Source organism: Parasteatoda tepidariorum, chromosome 3 (genome assembly GCF_043381705.1).
Source record: "Parasteatoda tepidariorum isolate YZ-2023 chromosome 3, CAS_Ptep_4.0, whole genome shotgun sequence".
Lineage (NCBI taxonomy): Eukaryota > Metazoa > Arthropoda > Arachnida > Araneae > Theridiidae > Parasteatoda > Parasteatoda tepidariorum.
The window spans coordinates 9,969,131-9,989,044 of NC_092206.1; the positions used below are offsets into that span (position 1 = coordinate 9,969,131).

At 31.5% G+C, this 19,914-nt stretch overlaps 1 protein-coding gene and 1 long non-coding RNA gene across 2 annotated transcripts in view; one reads left to right on the forward strand and one right to left on the reverse strand.

Annotated features, from left to right (window-relative positions):
• Positions 1-19,914, reverse strand: part of LOC107441470 (voltage-dependent T-type calcium channel subunit alpha-1I) — a 313,139-nt gene that overhangs the window by 114,587 nt on the left and 178,638 nt on the right. The window contains exons 5-7 of the mRNA XM_043045682.2: positions 11,159-11,444; positions 9,881-9,973; positions 1,224-1,420 (exon numbers count right to left, since the gene is read on the reverse strand). Coding sequence (XP_042901616.2) covers positions 1,224-1,420; positions 9,881-9,973; positions 11,159-11,444 — 576 coding nt within the window. The remainder of the gene's footprint in view (positions 1-1,223; positions 1,421-9,880; positions 9,974-11,158; positions 11,445-19,914) is intronic.
• On the forward strand, positions 3,434-8,936 carry LOC122270007 (uncharacterized). The gene is made up of 2 exons (XR_006225540.2): positions 3,434-3,613; positions 8,814-8,936. It is a non-coding gene; the product is annotated as an uncharacterized lncRNA (long non-coding RNA).

Consider the following 19,914-nt stretch of genomic DNA (forward strand, 5'->3'; position numbering starts at 1 on the left):
AGTAAGAGACTGATAAAGAATTCGTTGTTAGTGTTTGGCACGCGTTAAGGGTTGTCTCTATTTCAAGTGCGGAGACGTTTGTCCTCTTACTCCCGCGCTGAAATGACGCCCGAGGAGGTGGAGCCAAGTGACAACTCCTGGTGAACAAACTCTAGCTAACGGTAGGTTCGAAAAAAAAGTGTTGCTGGCAAAGCTGCTGAAGTTCATGATCAATTTTTCCAAGAGCAGGCGTTCCATCTAGCGTTCCTTTGTTTGCTCAATATTAGATTCTAAATGAAGATTGTAGTTCATATTATGAATAAATAAGATTCATTTTCGACAGCGACAGAATAATATTTAAATTAAGCGATATAACAGCGTATCTTTCATAAATGAGTCAATGTTTGCTAGGCTAAAGGTTAAAACGCTTATTGTTAGTACCTGAAAGTTAAAAATTCAAGCATCAAAAAATTAAAATACATTAACACTAAACATACCAACACTTAATGTATACCTATTTCTGCCATAGCCGGTCAAATGATTGGACTTTATGTTTCGTGATTGAATGTATGAAATATGGATGTTAGGAAGGAAATAAACTGAAAAAACTTTATTATAATTAAGCAGAATTGTATATTGGCAATTTTTATGTATTACAAACACAAAGAATACGTACTTTTTACATATACATGGTGTTTCTATTGTACATTTTCCGCAAACATATTTCTTCTAATTATTATTATTTCTATAACTCTTATAATTATTCTAATAATTATAAGAATATATACGAATTATAAGAATTATAATTCGTATAATTATNACAGTTATTCTGATTGAACTAACTACGCAACAGTCTTTGCAGAAATGTGCAACTAATCGAATGCAATACGTTGAACACGCATAACATCGTAATTTCTGACGAGATAACCATATAAAGCAATAAATTGTTCTCCCGGTCAAATGACCGGTTGTGGTAGAAATAGGTATACGACAAGCATTATTCGAAACAAACAAAATACAAAAAAATATATATTAAAAGAATATTAACTGTATATAATTGTTAGAAAAAGTCATGAAGTCAAATGTGCAAAAATGATAAGATGATAAGCGTTTTTTCGATGTAAAAGTTCTTAAACGGTCATTTGACCGGTTATGATATGTTGAGTGTTAAAAACAAGATTATTCATATGCCTTTTCTAGATATTCAAAAAATTATGCAGTTGTGAACATAAAAAGTGACGTGCCGTGTAAGGTGTGCTACGTATTTGACAATCTCGTTGTAGCAACCCGTAGGTTCGGAAAAAGTGTTGCTGGCAATGCTGCTGCTGGAGTTCATGGTCGATCGTTCCAATCGCATGCGTTCCATCTCGCGTTTCTTTGTCTCCGAGAACTGCGTGGCGATGACAACGAGGCACAGGTTGATCATGAAGAATGAACCAATCTGCCAGAAAGAGAAAACAGCAATTTTAACTACGCATGTATCAGCTAGATCATTGATTTTAACATTACAAAAGCATATTTCCTTCACACTTAGAAACAAATAAATAAAAATTGTTTTATAGTTGAAATGGCTGAGAAATCGACATGTTACTAGGTTGCAACGCTTCTTATCTGTAGGACAACACGTGTATAATGAATATAGAATCAGCAAGAAAAGACACAGTGAAAGTAGGGAATAAATGGGGGAAGGAGGTAGGTAGGTACTTTATTTACGCAGCACTAGAGCTTCACAATGGGCTATTGGCGACGGTCTGGGAAACATCCTTGATGATGATCCGAAGACAAGTCATCGCAATTTTGATCCTCTGCAGTGGGGAAGGTTTCCCTGCTTTGGTAGCCTGACGACCTGCGAGCGAAGTCCAGCACTTTACGATAGAACAGTTTACCGAGAACCCGTACCGTGCACACCCAGTTCCTACGCAGACTGATCAAAGTGGTCACCCACTCGCTCACTGACCACAGCCAGTGATACTTACCTTCGGTGTTCTGCTGGGATCCGTGTCCTTATGACATGGGTTGTTGTTGTTGTTAATTTACGTCGCACTAGAGCTACACAATGGGCTATTGGCGACGGTCTGGGAAACATCCCGGAGGATGATCCGAAGACATGCCATCACAATTTTAATCCTCTGCGGAGGGGATGGCACCCCCGCTTCGGTAGCCCGACGACCTGCGCGCGAAGACGAGCACTTTACGGTAGCACAGTTTAACGAGGACCAATACCGCACACCCTCGGTCCCTACGCAGACTGATCCAAGTGGTCACCCACCCGCACACTGACCGTAGCCAGAGATGCTTGACTTCGGTGATCTGCTGGGAACCGTGTCTTAGCGATCAGTCAACTGCGGGACCCTTATGATATGGGAGGAGGAGACATGGGTTATGGGGGAAGGAGAGAACTTCCAATGAGAGCAGAATAAAATTTCGTGTGAAATGCTGAGTCGGGGCAATCATTTGTCTCAAACATTTGTTATTTTAGGGCCATAAGTCATAATAAGGTAATTTCTATTTTACTGTCATAAATCATAGTATGGTAAACAAAATACGAATTACAATTTCAGGGGGCTAATAATTTTAAGTCCACATACGTGGACCTCAGGTTTTAACAAATTAAAATAATATAAGCATTTCAAATGTTAAATTACACCTAACGTAAGAACGATCATGCATAATGTTATATTATGATCTATTTAAATACAATGATGAATAGATTTAATAATTATTTAGAATTTTTTTTTTACAATGTGATGTAATGTTAAATGCAATACCAATGCATTACTACATGAAATCTTAGTTTCAAAATTATTTTAATTATTCAAATGAAGTAAAATAAATAATTATGGAAAATAATTTAACATAAACAATAAAAAATATTTAGTTCATGGGGGTAAAAAGTGTGGGAAAAACACAAAAAGTTAAAGTTATTAAATGTGTGTATGTACCTTAATATAAAGCATACATAAACCGGCATGCTGTTGACTGTATTATTTTTAAATGTTACGTAAACACAAATTTTAAAGCTTCATACAAATCACAAAACTACTAAATCAAAAGAAAAAAAAATATTTTCAGAATTATTTAATTATATAATATTGAAAATTAGCTGCATTTTCGAGCACGTAGTTGTTGTAGTTCATTTAGGTCGCACTAGAGCTGCACAATGGGCTAGTGGCGACGGTCTGGGAAACATCCCTGAGGATGATCCGAAGACATGCCATCACAATTTTGGTCCTCCGCAGAGGGGATGGCATCCCTGCTTCGGTAGCTCAACGACCTGCACGCGAAGTCGAGCACTTTATGGTAGCACAGTTTAGCAAAGACCAATACCGCACACCCTCGGTCCCTACCCAGACTGATCCAAGTGGTCACCCACCCGCACACTGACCGCAGCCAGTGATGCTTGACTTCGGTGATCTGCTGGGAAACGTGTCTTAACGATCAGTCCACTGCGGGACTTCGAGCACGTAGAATAAGTGTGATCTTTCGAAAATCACTTCCGTTTACCAAATAACTTACATGCTCTGCATCTATTAAGTAATCCCATCAAAGCTTAAATACCTAAGAATGTTTTAGTGATGGTAAAACTACAAAGTTTCTAGAAGTGTGTTTTTCAGAGGTTAAGACGTGGAACGAGGTAATCAAGAGTTTATAGTTTAGAGCAGAATATTACTATTTTTTTAAAAGTGATGATGCTTTATATCTATCAAATTTAATTTTTGAATATAGTTAATAGCTAAAAAAAATTAAGCGAATATCGGTCCATAATTGCCAAAGACAATTAATTTTTTGTCTAGAAACATGTGCAAATGACGCGTGTGAAAAATAAGGAAAAAAAGAACATAAAAGATTATAATTTCAACGTTGATGACAAAATTAAAATTATAATCTTTTTCGAAGTGATTTTAATTATAAATTTAACTAAAAAATGGATTGACTATTTTTAGGTATATTTGTTCCTAAATTACATAATTTTTTTCATCATATTAATAACAACCAACCAGTAACAATATTCTACCATATTTAGGAAATTAGCAATAACAGTTTAGAAGTTAGTTGTTGTTGGTTTTACAATTAAAAATATAAGAACACGCTTATCGGGTCGTTTATATCATGTTTTAATTATTTATATGTTATGATGGTCAAAAACGTTTTAAATCAAATTTAGAAATACTATTTTAAATATTTGAAAATTGTTTGAATATTTGAATAATTGAAAAAAACTCCGATTAAAAACTGCAAAATTGAGCATGTCTTAAGCCAGATCATCAATACCTAGGCAGATTATTGGCATTTTCAATAAAATGGTCCGTTTACTTTTCAAATTTTCGCCCAATTTATATGGAATTTTTATGTTGTTTTTTAATTAATTATACTTCAGCCCAAAAATACCAAAAATATTAATTTGTTTTAACACATTTCGACTTACTTCAATTATTTGTACATTATTACAAATGTTCTGAAATATTTTTTTCTCATTATTATAAGAAGCGAAATCACAAATACTAAATAAACTAAACCTGTTTTTACTCAACTATATAAAACAATTAACTCATTCTCTTTATATAATTTTATACCTAAGTATTAATAGAGCAATTCAGTCTAATAAAAGTCAAAATAAATTCTGTATCTCTAAAAATAAAAGGTTCAATAAATAACTTATATTCGAGCAAAAGGTCTATCTTACTAACATCTCTAAAATGAAAATCGCCTTTGGGATATAAGATAGTGTAAAAGTATTTATATACATATGGAAGGTTTCACATAGACCCGTCTTTCTCCTCCCGGCTGTAGAAGTTCCTGATTTTACGACAAAATCCCCATTTTCGCAAATATTAGTTCTTAAACTCGACCGAGATAAGACACAGACATTTATGAGGCTGAGAAGAGGCTTAATATTGATCTAGTTTGGAGTAGTTGACGCTTAGAGCTCGCTTGGATCTGATATCAAAGGTACTAGCAATCCCTTTGAGAGAATTATTCTGCATTTCTAACAGTCACGTAAAGGAATTTCAAAATGCTATTTAAAACACCATTTTGAAAAGAAACAATAAAAAAATAAGCGATCGTATTTTCTTTAAGTAGAAAGACATTTATTCTTTTCGTTTTTGGCTTACTTTTTTATGCATTTTACTCGAATAAAAACTTTTAATAACGAACCAAATTTTTTAAAACTAAGAGTTTTTTTTTTACGACGAGAGATTATAAAAAGTTTATAACCGGTTACTCTAGTTTGGTGTTTTCGAACTAAAATTTTTTAATTTATTTCATTTCATATTAAAATGCTAGAATATTTATTTATTTAACTTGCTTTACAAAGTTGGTTACAAATAGACCTAATCAATAAAGGGTTTGTATTTAAAAGACGCTTTTTCCTCAACTTGATTAAGCCAGTCGAAAAATGAAACGCAAGATTTATTTTTAAAAACCTCGCATAGTTTTCTTCTTCTTTTTTTATTCATTTCGCTTCGCTTTTATATCAAAGAAATTTAATTAAAATTTAGATAGTACCCACTTTAATTTAAAAACAGCTTACATAAAAAACAGTTATTTGAATAAAAAGAAATTATATTTGTTACTACTGTCCCTGTATACATTTTATATCATTTTAAACTATGCCTTTTGTTAAGAGTTACTTTGTTATAAGATGATTTATCATAATAGTGTCTGTTATTAAAAAGAACTCATTAATATGATGAAAGTTTATTATTATAGTTCTGCAAAAGGAAGATTCAATTAGTATATGAGAATGCAATTAACTTACTCATTTTATATTTACTATTTACTAATTACAAATGTAAAAAACTTCTGTATAAATGTGAGCTGATTTTAAATTTTTTTTTCTACGGTTGTTATAAACGGATATTTTTTTAAAGAATTAATTATATAATTGCTTTTTTTTATATTCTTTTTTGTGCTGACGTATCACACATCGAATTTATAGAAATATAATTCTTTTTATTCTATGTCCTTCACTTAACTTAGCTTTATTAAATGTTTATGTATTTTACTGTAACCGTGATATACTTTTGTTTTGTGTACCTGGCAACTTCGATGCATAATTAGTTTGTTTATGCTCTACGTGTTTTTTTTGTGTTGAGTAAGAAATATATAGAGAAAGAAATATATAGAGAAAGAATTGAAATCTTTGTCGAGGAATCTTTGTGTAAGAATATAGAATGTGTCACTTAAGAGAAATGATGATTAACGGCTTGGCTTACTCGAAATAGAAAGGAAAGAGCAGTTGTTAACGTAAACAAATACGTATCACGTTTCAAGAACCAATAAGGGGTGAGATACCCACACTTCGACACTTGCAGGTATCCCATCACATTATGCGATTATAGAATTCAATACATATGTAATGTAATTTGCTGACGCAATACTTTTAAAATGTGTTAAAATTTGTTTTTGAAAATTTTTTGGAAGTCTCGCCAAACTGGGTTTCTTTGAGATATTTCGGGGAGATTATTTTCAACGTCCGATCACACCTCGACCACATCACCTAAATTCTTAAACCTGATTGGTTATACATGTATACCTCGCCATATGTATACCCACGCGTATTCACACTTTCGTTAGAAAAGTGGTAAAATGGTTTATTTTTTCGATTTCTTTATTATTATTTATTTTTTATTATTAAAAAATATTTTAATAAATTAGTAGTAATTTAAATGAATTTTTTTAATAATCAATAAGCAACGTTGATCCCAGCAATATTCGCCAACTTGGCGAGATTTAAAAAAAATCGCCAATAGGTGGGCTATTTTAGGATTTTACCAATTTTTTTATTGAGTCGTCAATTATGTTCAATTTAATTGAAATTTTGATGCACCGCGCGAAACAAAAATAAGAAAAGACTGCGCAAAAACAGGTTTGAGTGTGTATTATAAAATATCCTTACATATTATATAGATGTTGATATTTAAATTTGTATGCAGATGCATTTTCTTACATTCTGAGTCCGGGTGAAAAAGCTGCAAATGGGGTTAATCCAACAAATATCGCATCTGAGTAATCATCTTTCTACACGAGCATAATTAGTTGAAAATCTCATCCAACTTGTTTGATCCGTCTATGTTAGTTCGAGTAATCAGGCACTGATAATTGTGTTTGCTAAGAATGATTTATCAATGCCATTGAATACTTACACCATCTTCTCCGACATATTGATAATGCAAATTCATTGAGTATATGATTATTGTAATGTTAATTAAAGATTGTTTTTCAACGTTTCTTATACCATAAAATCAAAATAAATATTAAGAATTTATTGCAGTCATTTACACCATAGGAATTGAGATAAAAATTATGGCATAGTGAGATATATGTTTAAAAAAAATTTCTCCAGATGTCACTTAAAGTTTTAGGTAAGCAGTAACACCAATGAATAAGAATTTTTAAAAAAATCATACTAACACTTATAGAGAAAAATAAACCTTCATAACGGTAGAAAATATTACTTGCATGATTTTAATTTACGTCAATTATTTAAATGCAAAAGAATTTTTTTTATCATTTATTGGATAATCATAAAAATTTTTGAGTTGAGAAAATTATTTTGTTGTGAGCAGAGATAGGTTTTGACTTTTGTTAGATCTAATGGAGGCACTAAAATTTTATAAATTACTGTCTTCCAAAGTTCTTCATTCTTGTATCAAAATTACGTGGAAACAGAATGAACTTATTTTATCACTTAAATTTAACGAGTGCATGAGGAGTATATTTTCTTTTTAAGTTTTGGCTGTTGTCGGTAGAGAAAAAAATATTGTTTGGCCAAATGTGGAATGTTTTGCTTGAATCTTTTTACTTGCGTTTTTCAATTATTATTATTTTTAAATTTTTTTTTCATAGATGGCAGCGGTGAAGTTTAATTTACCATTTTTATCAATTATTTCATGCAATAAAGCTAAAAGCATAAATATTATATTTTTTTCTTCAGAGCAATTTTTGTTAATTGCTAAGATTAGTCAATCTAATTTTAAAGCATTTTTATTTTATTTTACTTTATTTTGATCAGATTAAATAATTTTGTTGTTGTTTTTTCGAGACATATAAGCATTATAAAGATTAATTTCTTAGTTAGGTTATACTTTATGAGGTTTTGCCGTCTTTTAGTATTTAGGATGAATTCAGTTCTTGATAATAAAAGTAAACTTTAAGCAGAAAGTAAAAGTTAATATGGTTAGGTCGCTAATTTACCAGGAGTCAATTTAACAGTTTTCACTGTATGTTTAGAAGAAATATAAAAATTGTTTCATATGTTATACTTTTGAATAATTTTCCGATGTTTTAATAAATAAATCGTGCTCTTCGTTCTGAACATTCATCGTTTCTAATATATTTACTGGGTATAATGAAGAAAACTAATACGTAATCAATTATCGAAATTTTTCATGATATTTATTTTTCATTTTAAATACTGTCACATCAAAATCTTAATGTCTCATAAAATCATTGAGTTTCATATTAAATTCCTAGCCTTATTTTTTATGTGTCCTCTCACTTTCCTCTCACATGCACATTACTTTTTTACAAAAGAGCACATTTCCGAAGACTTCTAATAATGGAGCAGCTCTTTCGAAGAAAGCTGCTAGAATTGAAGTGACAGTTCCACTAAAGAACTTGTCAGTTCGTGACAATTTTAGAAAAATCTTTCTCTCTCTCTATCTTTCTCTTTTTTCATTTATTTTATTTTTTTCTCGTTTTTTCAAGAGAATTTACGTTTTTTTTTTTAAAATTATTGTTTGAAATTATACTTAAATGAAATACGTGCTTTTTTGATCATTAAAATTAAATTTCGATTGAAGATCTCATTATTTTTTCTTCTTCCCTAGTTTCGCGGAATTAATGAAATGAAGCATGAAGGAATTATTGATGTGAAGGAGAATTGTTGAAATGAAGGCAGGATGAAATATTAATGCAATTATTGGAAAATAAAAGCACTGATCCATTGTAAAGTTGTCCATCAGTTCATGACAAGTTGCTTTGTCTTAATAGGCATTAGATTTTGAAGAGTTAGGATTTCATAAAATAAAAGCAAAAGCAATAAAAAGTAAACAAATCGAGTGAGTAAGTACTATTAGTAAAAATGTGAAAAGAAAATGAGTAAATTTCTGACTAAAATATCAAATAAAGATATTGTATTTGTCACTACAGAATTCAATTTAAGCATATATTCAAATGCATACATTGAATTTTGAAGTTTGAGGAAGTAAGGTTACATTTTAAGAAAATGAATAATAAATATGAAATAAACTTAACGTTTCGCTTGATACAGAATATCGTTTGAGGATTTTACGCTGATTTTTAAGATTTAGAAAAAAAGTGATATGCTAATGATGAATTTGAAAATAATTTTTTAAGAAGACGGAATGCACAGTTTTCGGAATAAATGGACTTGACTCATGACCGATGTTATATGATTGTTAACCCCTTAACGATTGGTTAATTTTCAAGAAAACGGTCATAAAAGTGCCTATTTGTTTTCTGACATCCAAACATCTTGTGCTGATATCTAGTTTAAAATAAACTAACTATCTACAATTACCTTAAATATGTCCTGGTACTGCCATCTGGTGAATAAAATGAGAACTAAAATTTTTTCCGGGCAAAATAAATGAATTATTTTTATACTTATTGGCGCGTTACTACTGAACACTCCAGTCCGGAAATTTCACGGGAGCGAGAAATAGAGAGCGAAACCTCATCCCGACATTTTCACGAGAGAGAGAGAAGGAGGGAGTTAAAGTGATGGAAACCGCGACAAATATCAAATTTTTAAAACACAATGCATTTATTTCACCAATTGCTTTATGAGAATTCTGTAAAAAAGTTTTCACAACGTATCTAAAATCAAAATGCTTTGAAATTTAGTATATATTAAAAAAAAGGGTTTACTTACCACTATAAGCAGGACAAAGTAAACCCAATCCCAAAATGAATGAGCATCTTGTACGTAGTACATAATATCCGACCAGCCTTCTAGACTGATCACCTAAAATATAAATTAAAAATAAATGAGGCCTACAATATAAAAAAAGTGCCAATAACTATATTAGTTTAAAATGTTTGCAATATTTTTTTGTTATGCATTTGTGAAAAAATTTGGTACAAAAATAAGGCTGTTGATTTATTTAATAGCAAATAATCAAAAATTAATATCCTATTAAAACTAGAGGGCACCAATCTCTGTTCGGTTTTAGTTGTTAACAGTTTCTTCATCTAAAAAACAAGCCTTATTGGCCAAAAAATGGTTCGTAACCATTAATTAATGGTTCATTGCAACGACTTTTTCAATGAATTGTATAGATAAGGATAATTNCGTAACTTTTACTACTAATAGTCTTGTAATTTTGAATTCAAAGCAACCTAATAATTCAATCGATAGAGATAATATTTGAAGTATAATATCAAATAAATACTTAATCGTAGCTCATATTATAATGGCTTTGTTTTAATTTTTGATATTTTTTTAAATGTTACAAATTTTCATTAATTAAATTATTTAATTTGAATTTGTATTACTAATTAAAGTATGCTTTTTATATAAATTCATTCTGTGAGCATTAGTTTTACTTTCGTAAGAATTTTTTTTTAAATGGACTTTTATTAAAATATAGAAAAAAAATGAAAAATAATAAAAAATTAATGAAAAAAGAAAAAAAAATATTTTTTAAGAATATTTTAAAAAAAATATTCAAAAAAATAATAAAAAGGCGAAAAAAAAATGAAGAGATATAATCTCTTCATCAGCTCACACGATTATATCCACAAAAAAGAGTGCTTTCTAATATTGCATTAATCTAGCACTATTGTTTAGACAAATATTATTAAATTTGCCGTCCACTTGCTAAATGCAACCTTTTATTAGTCAACTTTTTGTGCAAGTCCTTCACACAAAATAGTTTTTGAACACCTAAGAGAATGGGTGTTGAATATTTGAACTTCCTCTCAACATAAGTAAGTGTATCGAGTGGTCACATTTAAGATTGTAAGCCACAAGATGTGCAGCTCTCAGTAAGGCTCATTTTGTGGCTTACATACTTAAATGTCACTTTTTTGTCGCACAGTTGCCGCCACTGTCTGGCAATTACAAGATGAGCAGCTCTCAGTGAGGTTCATCTCGCGATAGCTAGACAGTAGCGACAACTGCTCATAAACTTTCAATGTCCATACTTACTAAAAAAATAGCCACCCATGCTAATCCAATATTATCGAAAGAGATGGCCCCTTTGAAGGGATTTCTGTTTCCCGCCCGGCACACGGTATAGTAATTGTTCCAATTCACGCAATGCGTCTCAGAGGGAGAATTGCTGCTGAATGGTAAGGCCGTTCCATTGCACGCCCTACCCACATAAGTATACGGAGGAAGGTCAATGCACTTGTGATTGCCACTGTCCTTGTCCAGGCTGCAGATATATTCATATTCGTCGTCATCAGGATCATGATAAAAAGTAGGGACATTCCTGAAAAAAACAAAAATATTTCAAGACATTATTTTAACAAGAAAATTACTAAGTAAAAATTACATATAAACTACTACGCAAATTACGAAGAAAAATTTCTGTGCATCACAATTTCATCAATGGCTAGCTTCCATTTGAAACTGGTTTGGGCCTTTTGGCAGCATTGCTTTAATTTTTATTGACTAATGTGTCGAATGGCTTAACTTTATCAAGTGATTTTGAATTAAAATTATACTGTAAGGGGCTTAAATTATCGACCATGTCAACCTTCATCTATCAAAAGGTACCGCGTGATAGAATCAAGTTAACATGTCTTATATACTAGTGAATTGGTATTTAATATTTATAGTGAGATCAATAAATTTNATCAGAATTATATCTGTAATAGAATTCGATGAACAGATACCACTAGTTGATTCATGCTGTTTATTCATTTATATTAATTTTGCACATTATATTTTCTTCATTTTTTTTGCTCATAACATTTCGCTCATAATTTTTTTCCCCTCCATTTTTTTGTGTATAGCATTTCGCTGATTTTTTTTCCTTCTCAATTTTTTTTGTGTTTTTTTTTAACCAGGAGACTTTATTTACTTCGCGGGATTTTTTTTCTGAGCAGTATATTTTTCAGCAATTCAAATGTTTTAATGTGGACCATCTATCAATGTTTTCAAGTTCATATCACTTCCGAAGGTCACCATTGTAAGGAGAATTAATTACCGACTATGTCAACCTTCATCTATGAAAAGGTACCTCTCGATAGTTTCAAGTTAACATATCTTATATACTAGTGAATTGATAATTAATATTTATAGTGGTAGTTACGCCACAATAGGAAATTGAGATAATTATTGTTATGAAGTTTATGAAATAAGCTTACGAAGACGCTTTTTTTATTTGATCAGAACTTTAAGGTGGGGAAAAATTCTCAGGTTTTGAAGCATTTTTTTTGAAAGATTTGAATATTATTTAAAAACAAAAATATCCAGATTTTCACCAAACAAATGGTTATAATAAACATTATCTCTGGTATTTCTACTATTGACCGAGACATTTCTGTATATTTTAGGTTTGAAGCTGAGAAACGTGTAGTTTTATTCTTAATCGATAATATCGATTAAGCTAGATGATTATAAATTATTTCTTATATGTTGGATGGCAACAGTCTGGATGAAAAAAAAATGGAACAGCTATGGTGAATAAAATAGTTGCTGACCTTCTGATTAAGTCTCACTTGTATTAAGGTCAGCACTTCAAAGGTTTGCAGGATGTTTCAAACGTTTTTCTTTCCAAATTTCTCAACATTCATTACTTATCTGAAACGTAATTTTAATGCTTTGTGCAATATAGAGAAGCTTATTGCACAAAGCTGAGGCTGAGGTATGCTTTTTATTTACTCAATTTTGTGAGGTTTTATTGAAGTTTGTCGTGATAATGTCAGCTTTTTAAAGAGTTTTTTTTTTATTAAAAAATAAAAGGTTTTCTGACGTAAAAAAGGAGCAGATGTTTTCCTTCGTGAATGCATTTGATTTAATTTTATTAATTTATTTATTATAAGAAATTTTAAAAATTCTTTAAAAAATTATTATATTATTAATTGATCCGTGGTGGCTCATGGGATAGAGGGTTCGCGTTTCAATGAGGTGAATCTGATTCGAATTCCAACGATGGTCGGTCGATGCGAATTCCGCACCCGGCTCACTCCGACCACAGAGCTGACAAAAAATATCCTCAGTGGTAGACGGATCATGGGTCCACTTGCCGTCAGGCCAATCGTTGGAAATTTTCATGGTTTTCCTGTCCATGTAAGGCAAATGCGGGTTGGTTTCATCAAAAAAATTTCTTCCACGAAGGCACATTTCTCCCAATATTTGAGACAGAAGTTCCCTTGTCTTCTGGATTGGGTTGAAAATTACAAGGTTTCAGTAACATTAGTAGTCGTAAACCCTATATTGGGTCAGCTGTTCAACGACGGTTATAACATATCATTAATTGTTATATTACTAATTATCTATGGTAAAAGTTAAAGAACACTTTTTATTTTAAATTATTAAAACAGTTTTACTGAGTTTATTGTTTTTTTTTTAAAAAAAAAACTAACTTGAAACAATTTAAAAAAGTTTTAATAATATTACCTTAGCAATAAACTTGCTACAGCGTTAAAAATTTGCTGAATAAATTTCAGATTGAGGGAGCTATGAACCTATAATTCTTTAAAAAGCAATTAAACATATATATATTCGCGTGTCATAAAAAAAATTAAATACTTGAAACTTTTAACATTATTAAAAAGATTGTTATTATAAATACAGTCCCTTCTCTCTATTTTTAATAAGAAAAGGGCTGAGAGAAAAGTATCACCTCAACTAAATGAAGGAAATTCTTTTGCACATTCAAGACCTTGCGTGATTAATGTGATCTCGTAACAGAGATTTGAAGATAAATGGTATCACTACGAGCGTAAACGAGAACGATACAGGGGTCTGTCAAGAGCTCTTTAATTCGTGTAGCAAAATAAAATAAATTTTCTCTTACATTTTTCAATTGGCCCCTCTCACCTCAAGCAAATTTCATATAAATATAATGTAATTTGCTTAGCGCAATTTCCACAATAATTTATCAACAACTCCGAATTTTTATTTTGTTGCTGAACGAAGAATAAAATCGCGATTTAAACTGTTATCTCGTAGGTTGAAAAAAAAAATATTGTAAGAACATATTTTATATGGGGTGATTTTATTTTACAAATAGTTTCCACTTGCTGTTTCTGTTTTGCGCCATTTTTTAAAGCGTAACTTTTAAATGAAATTCTCATGTAGATAAACAGAAGAATTTATAAGAGTAAAGATAGAAGTATTAAAAAATATAATTAATGGATCAACTTAGTTAAATTTTTATAGGTATTTAAGAGGACCGTTTTGGTGGTGTATACTAATACAGTCCCATGTCAAATTATTAGACGCGCTGTAAGATTCTATGTGAAGTTTTAATTATCAGGTGATACTATACAGCTTTATTGATTTTATGTGACTGTTTGCACTTGCTTACGTTCGTGTATCAATGAGTTAAATTAGACTATATATAATATAAATTTGACGATAAGATAAATTAGGCGATATACTATATAAATATAGAATATTTATTATATCAGGTATTATATTAGTATATTATAATAATTAGATCAAATTATTCGACGCACAATAGTTCTTTTAATAATGACATGATTTGCACCAGTATTGGCCGTTGATTACAGTAATCGATTACAACTGTAATTGATTACAGATAATTACAGCTATGTAATCAATTACTTGTAATCACGATTACAAGTAATCAATTGTACAACAAGTAATCAATTACAAGTTACAAAGTTTATATAGAATACTTTTGTATTTAAACACACATGTAATGGGTTTTTATTCAAGAATTTTTTACATACTTTCTATTTGTATTTATTTTTAACGTATTGCATTACAATGTTAACCAATTGATACAGGAGAGTAAACAAATGCAAACCGGTTTCATCCGAGTAAAAACAATACAGCTGTATAGTATCACGTGGTAATTATAATTTTACATAGAATCTTTTAGTACGTCTAGTAAAATGGCCATTGACTTCTAAGTGACGCCTGAGTTACATCGAGAGCTTGCGTCGCGACCTGCCATTCCTAGGGAATTATTGTGCTCAGTTACAGCTGTGCTCAGATATCATCTGTACGGTCAGTTCTGTGCCTTTAAAATGTTCAAGTTTAAAAAATCACCCGCCGCTTTTGAGGTATGGTCAATAATGCGTTTTTAGTTGGCAAAAAAACAGTTTGCTGTATACGAATCAAAGCTTGGACCCCTTAATGTTAAGTTTATTTTGTGCATATTTCGATATATCTCAAAAACTTTTAAAGCGTGAGCGAATTAAAAAATTTTACACTGATAAAATTTGTTTATTCAAAGATAATTCCGTGTAAAAAATAACCTTCAGTTAATATTTATTATTTTCCATTATTTCATTTAATGATAGCCGAAAAAAGTTTGAATTGTAAGTTCCAGGGCTCGAAAAATAGCCCGTCCTCGGCGGTCAAAAATTCCCCGCGGACAACGAATTTCTCGAATCCAACGTCCGCGCGGATGGCCATTTCCCCGTTAATGTTCGTGATACATTTTCAATTTTTGTTATCTTACAAGAGTCTAGCGCCTCACTTCTAAAATGATCCTCTAATCTAGAAATACAGCAACACGCTGCATATGGTGGAATTGATGTTTTCTCTGTCTGGGAGTACTGCAGCGGTTGAAAGAGGCTTTTCAGCAATGAACTTACAAAAAACACATTACTTACTGGTCGTAACAAGAAGCATTAAACGCCTTTATCAACATCTACCTAAATGGAAAATCCCTTTCAGATTTCTGTGCAGAAACCTTTGTAAATCATTGACTTGATTGTGGAACTGGCAAACGTCATATTTGATTCATTTAAAAAACACAGTACCCTCGGATAAATTGACATTCCAGATAACTTGATCTTTGTCATTTAAATTATTTCAAATACAAGGTTATTATTAGTAACCTAGTATTTTTTTATTACAGTATAATGTAATCCTAGTATTTGTAATCCTAGTAACTACTAATTCATTGGGCAATTTATATAAATGTTTGTAATAAATAGGAGAAAATTATATTTTTATTTATTCAGAAGCTACGGGTTAGTTTCAAAAGAGGACGGGTGCATTGTTGAACAAGCCGTCCTCGGGGACGGGTAAAATTTCTGAGTTTTTTCGAGCCCTGAGTTATACCATTTTTTACATCGTTTTAAAAAAAATTATTTTACTTGGAAAAATGCAAAATTTGAGTGAAATCTGTCAAATTGTTCCTGAGAAATTAAATTTTGAAAAAAATTGCATTTTTCAAATTTTATTTATTTTTCTGCTCTGTATTATAAGGCTTTAAACACCCTTACGTTAATTTGTGCAAATTCTGAATATTACTCCCACCCAGAATACTCGCTATTTCAATACTACAGGTGAATATCACACATAAAGAGGGTCCCAATCTGATTAACACGGTCCCAAAAGTTAGAGTTGAAGCAAGAAAAAAAAAACGATGCCAAGCCCTTAAGTTACTGAGGCGGAAAAAGCCAAAGAACGTAGACAGGAATGCCCCAAGCGTTGCCCACAAACGGTAAAACGAAAGTATTCCGTTCGCAAACGCAAGCATGAAGCTCGTCTCACACAAAAATACCAAAGTGGTTGAGAGAATTGAACCCTACCAAAGAGCGAATGGTGACTCTCCGAATCCCTTTCATGCAAATACGAGAACTGGGTGTTGATCAGCAGTTAGGGCTAAAAGGATCCAGCGTCAACGTAGCTCAAAACTTGCACAAGACTGTCAACTGTCTTTCACGCAATATAAATGATTCATTCACTATTCATGTAAAATTGAAAAAAAAAAGCCTAGCTTTCAAATCACATTTCATATGTGAACTTGTGAATCCCAAACGGGTGTATGATGCAGCTTACAATCTCCATCAAACACTATTGTACCCATCCAAAAATGTTAACATCGATCTCGATTGGTTGTTCAATGTCTATTCAGTCATCATAAGAAATTACGCAGAATGTGTCTGAACTGCATTTAAATATATCTGCGAAATTGCGCACCGAGCAGTTCAGGATTATCTGTTAAAGATGTCCAAGACGAAAACGCAATAAAGTTTCGTTTCCAAAAAAAATTAGGCAACAACCATTTTGCCAATATAACGTAATAACCATTTTGCCAAAGTAATTTGGTAACGTGTGATAACGGCAAGGCGATCACAATTTTTTTTGTTGTTGTTGTTAAATTTGTTTTAGGCTTACGGCCTTTTAGAATTTATAAATTACAGAAAACTCTTATGAATGTTAAAATTAAGCGTATATTTTAACACAAATCTCAACAATAGAACTACTTAGAATATTAAGCCTGTTCACGCATCGCCTCTTAAGCATTACATAAGCGGAGGGATACACTGGAAGTTTTCTAAATCTCTTCCGCTTGTTATTGTTTACATTCAATCAACCATCCATATCTATTTCAGAATCTTTGAAGTGGCAAAAACTGAAAGAATAGGCGATCAATATAATTATATTTTGAAAACGAAATTCAACACCCCCGAGAAACCTTTTATAAGCTTGGAGAAGAACATTACGTTATAATAAGAATATTACGTTCGAAAGGATAATATAACAAAAACGTCTCTAAATAGTGAAGAGAAATACTTATATCCCTGCCTTATATGGGCCCTGTGACACTTTTTAATTCTTTTTACTGTTTCTATACAAAGAATGATTTATTAAGCATGTAAAATAGAACATAAAATGCAACACGAGAAACGTGAAAAAAATATTTTATCACCCTCTTCTGTGTTGCGTAGGTTCTCAAAATATTTTCTCTTCTCCCAGAATGTTTAAAAGTGCGATTCAGAATGCAAAAGTGGTTCCCAACCTGGTAGTTATTTTATTGGCAGAGCAACTATAAAGCTTTTAGAGAGCCACCCATTATTTGTAAAACACGTCACCGTAGTTCTTCTCTGAGTCAGGTAAGTATAGTTTCATTTTTATGTTCTCAAAAAATAATAAAAAAAAGTTAATACATTCTTTTCGAATCAATCGATGTTCTGAAAAAATAAAAAATTCATTGAGGAGGTGGACATTTCTTCAGCATTTGCAAAAACGTTTAAAACACTCTCGCAAATTCTTTATCAAACCGATGGAGTGGAATTCATTAAAATATTAATACATTATCTTTTCTACCACTAGGAACAATTTTTTATTCCGCGGTAGTTGGAGTTTTATTTACATTAGGGTTGATGAAAGAAAATTGAAAAACTCCCTTTTATAGTTCGTCTATGGTAAGAACTCTCCCCTCCCACGAAGTCTGAGGCGTCTGCTGCTATGGTAACAAGAATGGGGCATTTCAGGGAGGGTAGATTTTCTTCACTCTAGGGTTAACACAGTAGACCGAAGAAAAAGATTCCCTTTCCTATCTCGCTGACCCACAGTAGGCCAGCATCCAACGTTTCGTGCCCAAAGTTAGTATTTCGATAAAATTTGTTTCAAAAATTGGGGTTTTATTTAGTGGTTTTGATGTGCAGGTAAATTGAATTCATAGTTAAAATTTTGAAATACACTAAAATTACCCAAAAAAAAAAACAAAATGGCCAGCAGAAATTAAAAAAAATAATAATATGGTACGTTTAAATAATTAAATATAGCACTGAAAGTATAATTATTTTCGTAATTTTATATTAAAAATGAATAGCAAATTATATTTCCGAAGTAATATCGCAAAATAGCGCGAATTAATAACAAAATAACGCGAAAACATGGGAAAAAAAAACATAATTTTTGCTTTTCGGTACGTTTTGTCCACCTTTGCAATACGGGCAAAATGGGGCAAGTTTTTTCGAAAGAAGAAACATCAAAGAAGACAACAAAAAAAAGTTTAGCTAATGACCTCGTGGAACGTTTAGAAATTAAGTTTCGAAAGTTATTCAAACATTGTAAAATGTCAAATGATAAGATATAAACTATAAGTTTGTCAAGAATATTAACTAATCCAACACATTGAAAAATTGTACTATAATTTCAAACTAATTACTCTGATAAAAATGTAACAGTAAGGTGAAATTCCGATACATATTTCTAAAAATGAAAATGTAAAAGTTACATTAGAAATTTTTTATTAAACATATTTTTCATTTCATTGTACGGTCCAAAAAGTAAATTATAAAGTTTGGAATGATTATGAATACTTAATTTGGGCTATATTAAAACTGCCTACACATATTTTAGTTGAAAATTTAATTTTTGACTTTTGGCCAAGGATCATGGTTTTCTGGCCCACAGTGCGACCTGTCTTAAAACCTGCCAAAACCTGTCTTAAACAGCGACCCCACATCCCTACTTGTAATAGTTATATGTCTCTGCCACCGCCACGGGTCCAGATGAATGGCTAGGGGAGTTCTTACTTTTGACAAACTATAGTTCGCTCCATGGTTTGTATACAGAGAGCACTATTGGATAGCAGGGTTTGTGATTCTAGCAAACGATGAGCAGTGTTAAAAGAAGGAACCCTGTTAAAAAATGGAGCCTTAGGCCATGATCATGCACGCGAGCGGTCCGCAGACACTATTTTAATCCATGTAAAGTTTTTGCAACTCAAAAATACGATGTTCTGTACCATAATAGAGCAGAAGGTTTTGAATGGATGCTATTACATCGAGCTATAATGCTTTGAATATTTTCGTACGGAATTTAAACTTTATTTTAAACTGAATCTGGTGTAAAAACTGAAAGGAAATAAAAAAAAAAACTTTAAGAAAAACGATCATATGGGTACATTGGAGTTACAAGAGTCATCTGCAGTGTGAAAAATTTGATTTTGATTACGTCTACTACTAACGTCACCTAGCACTAAACAGTTTTTGTTTTTGGAATCAGTTAAA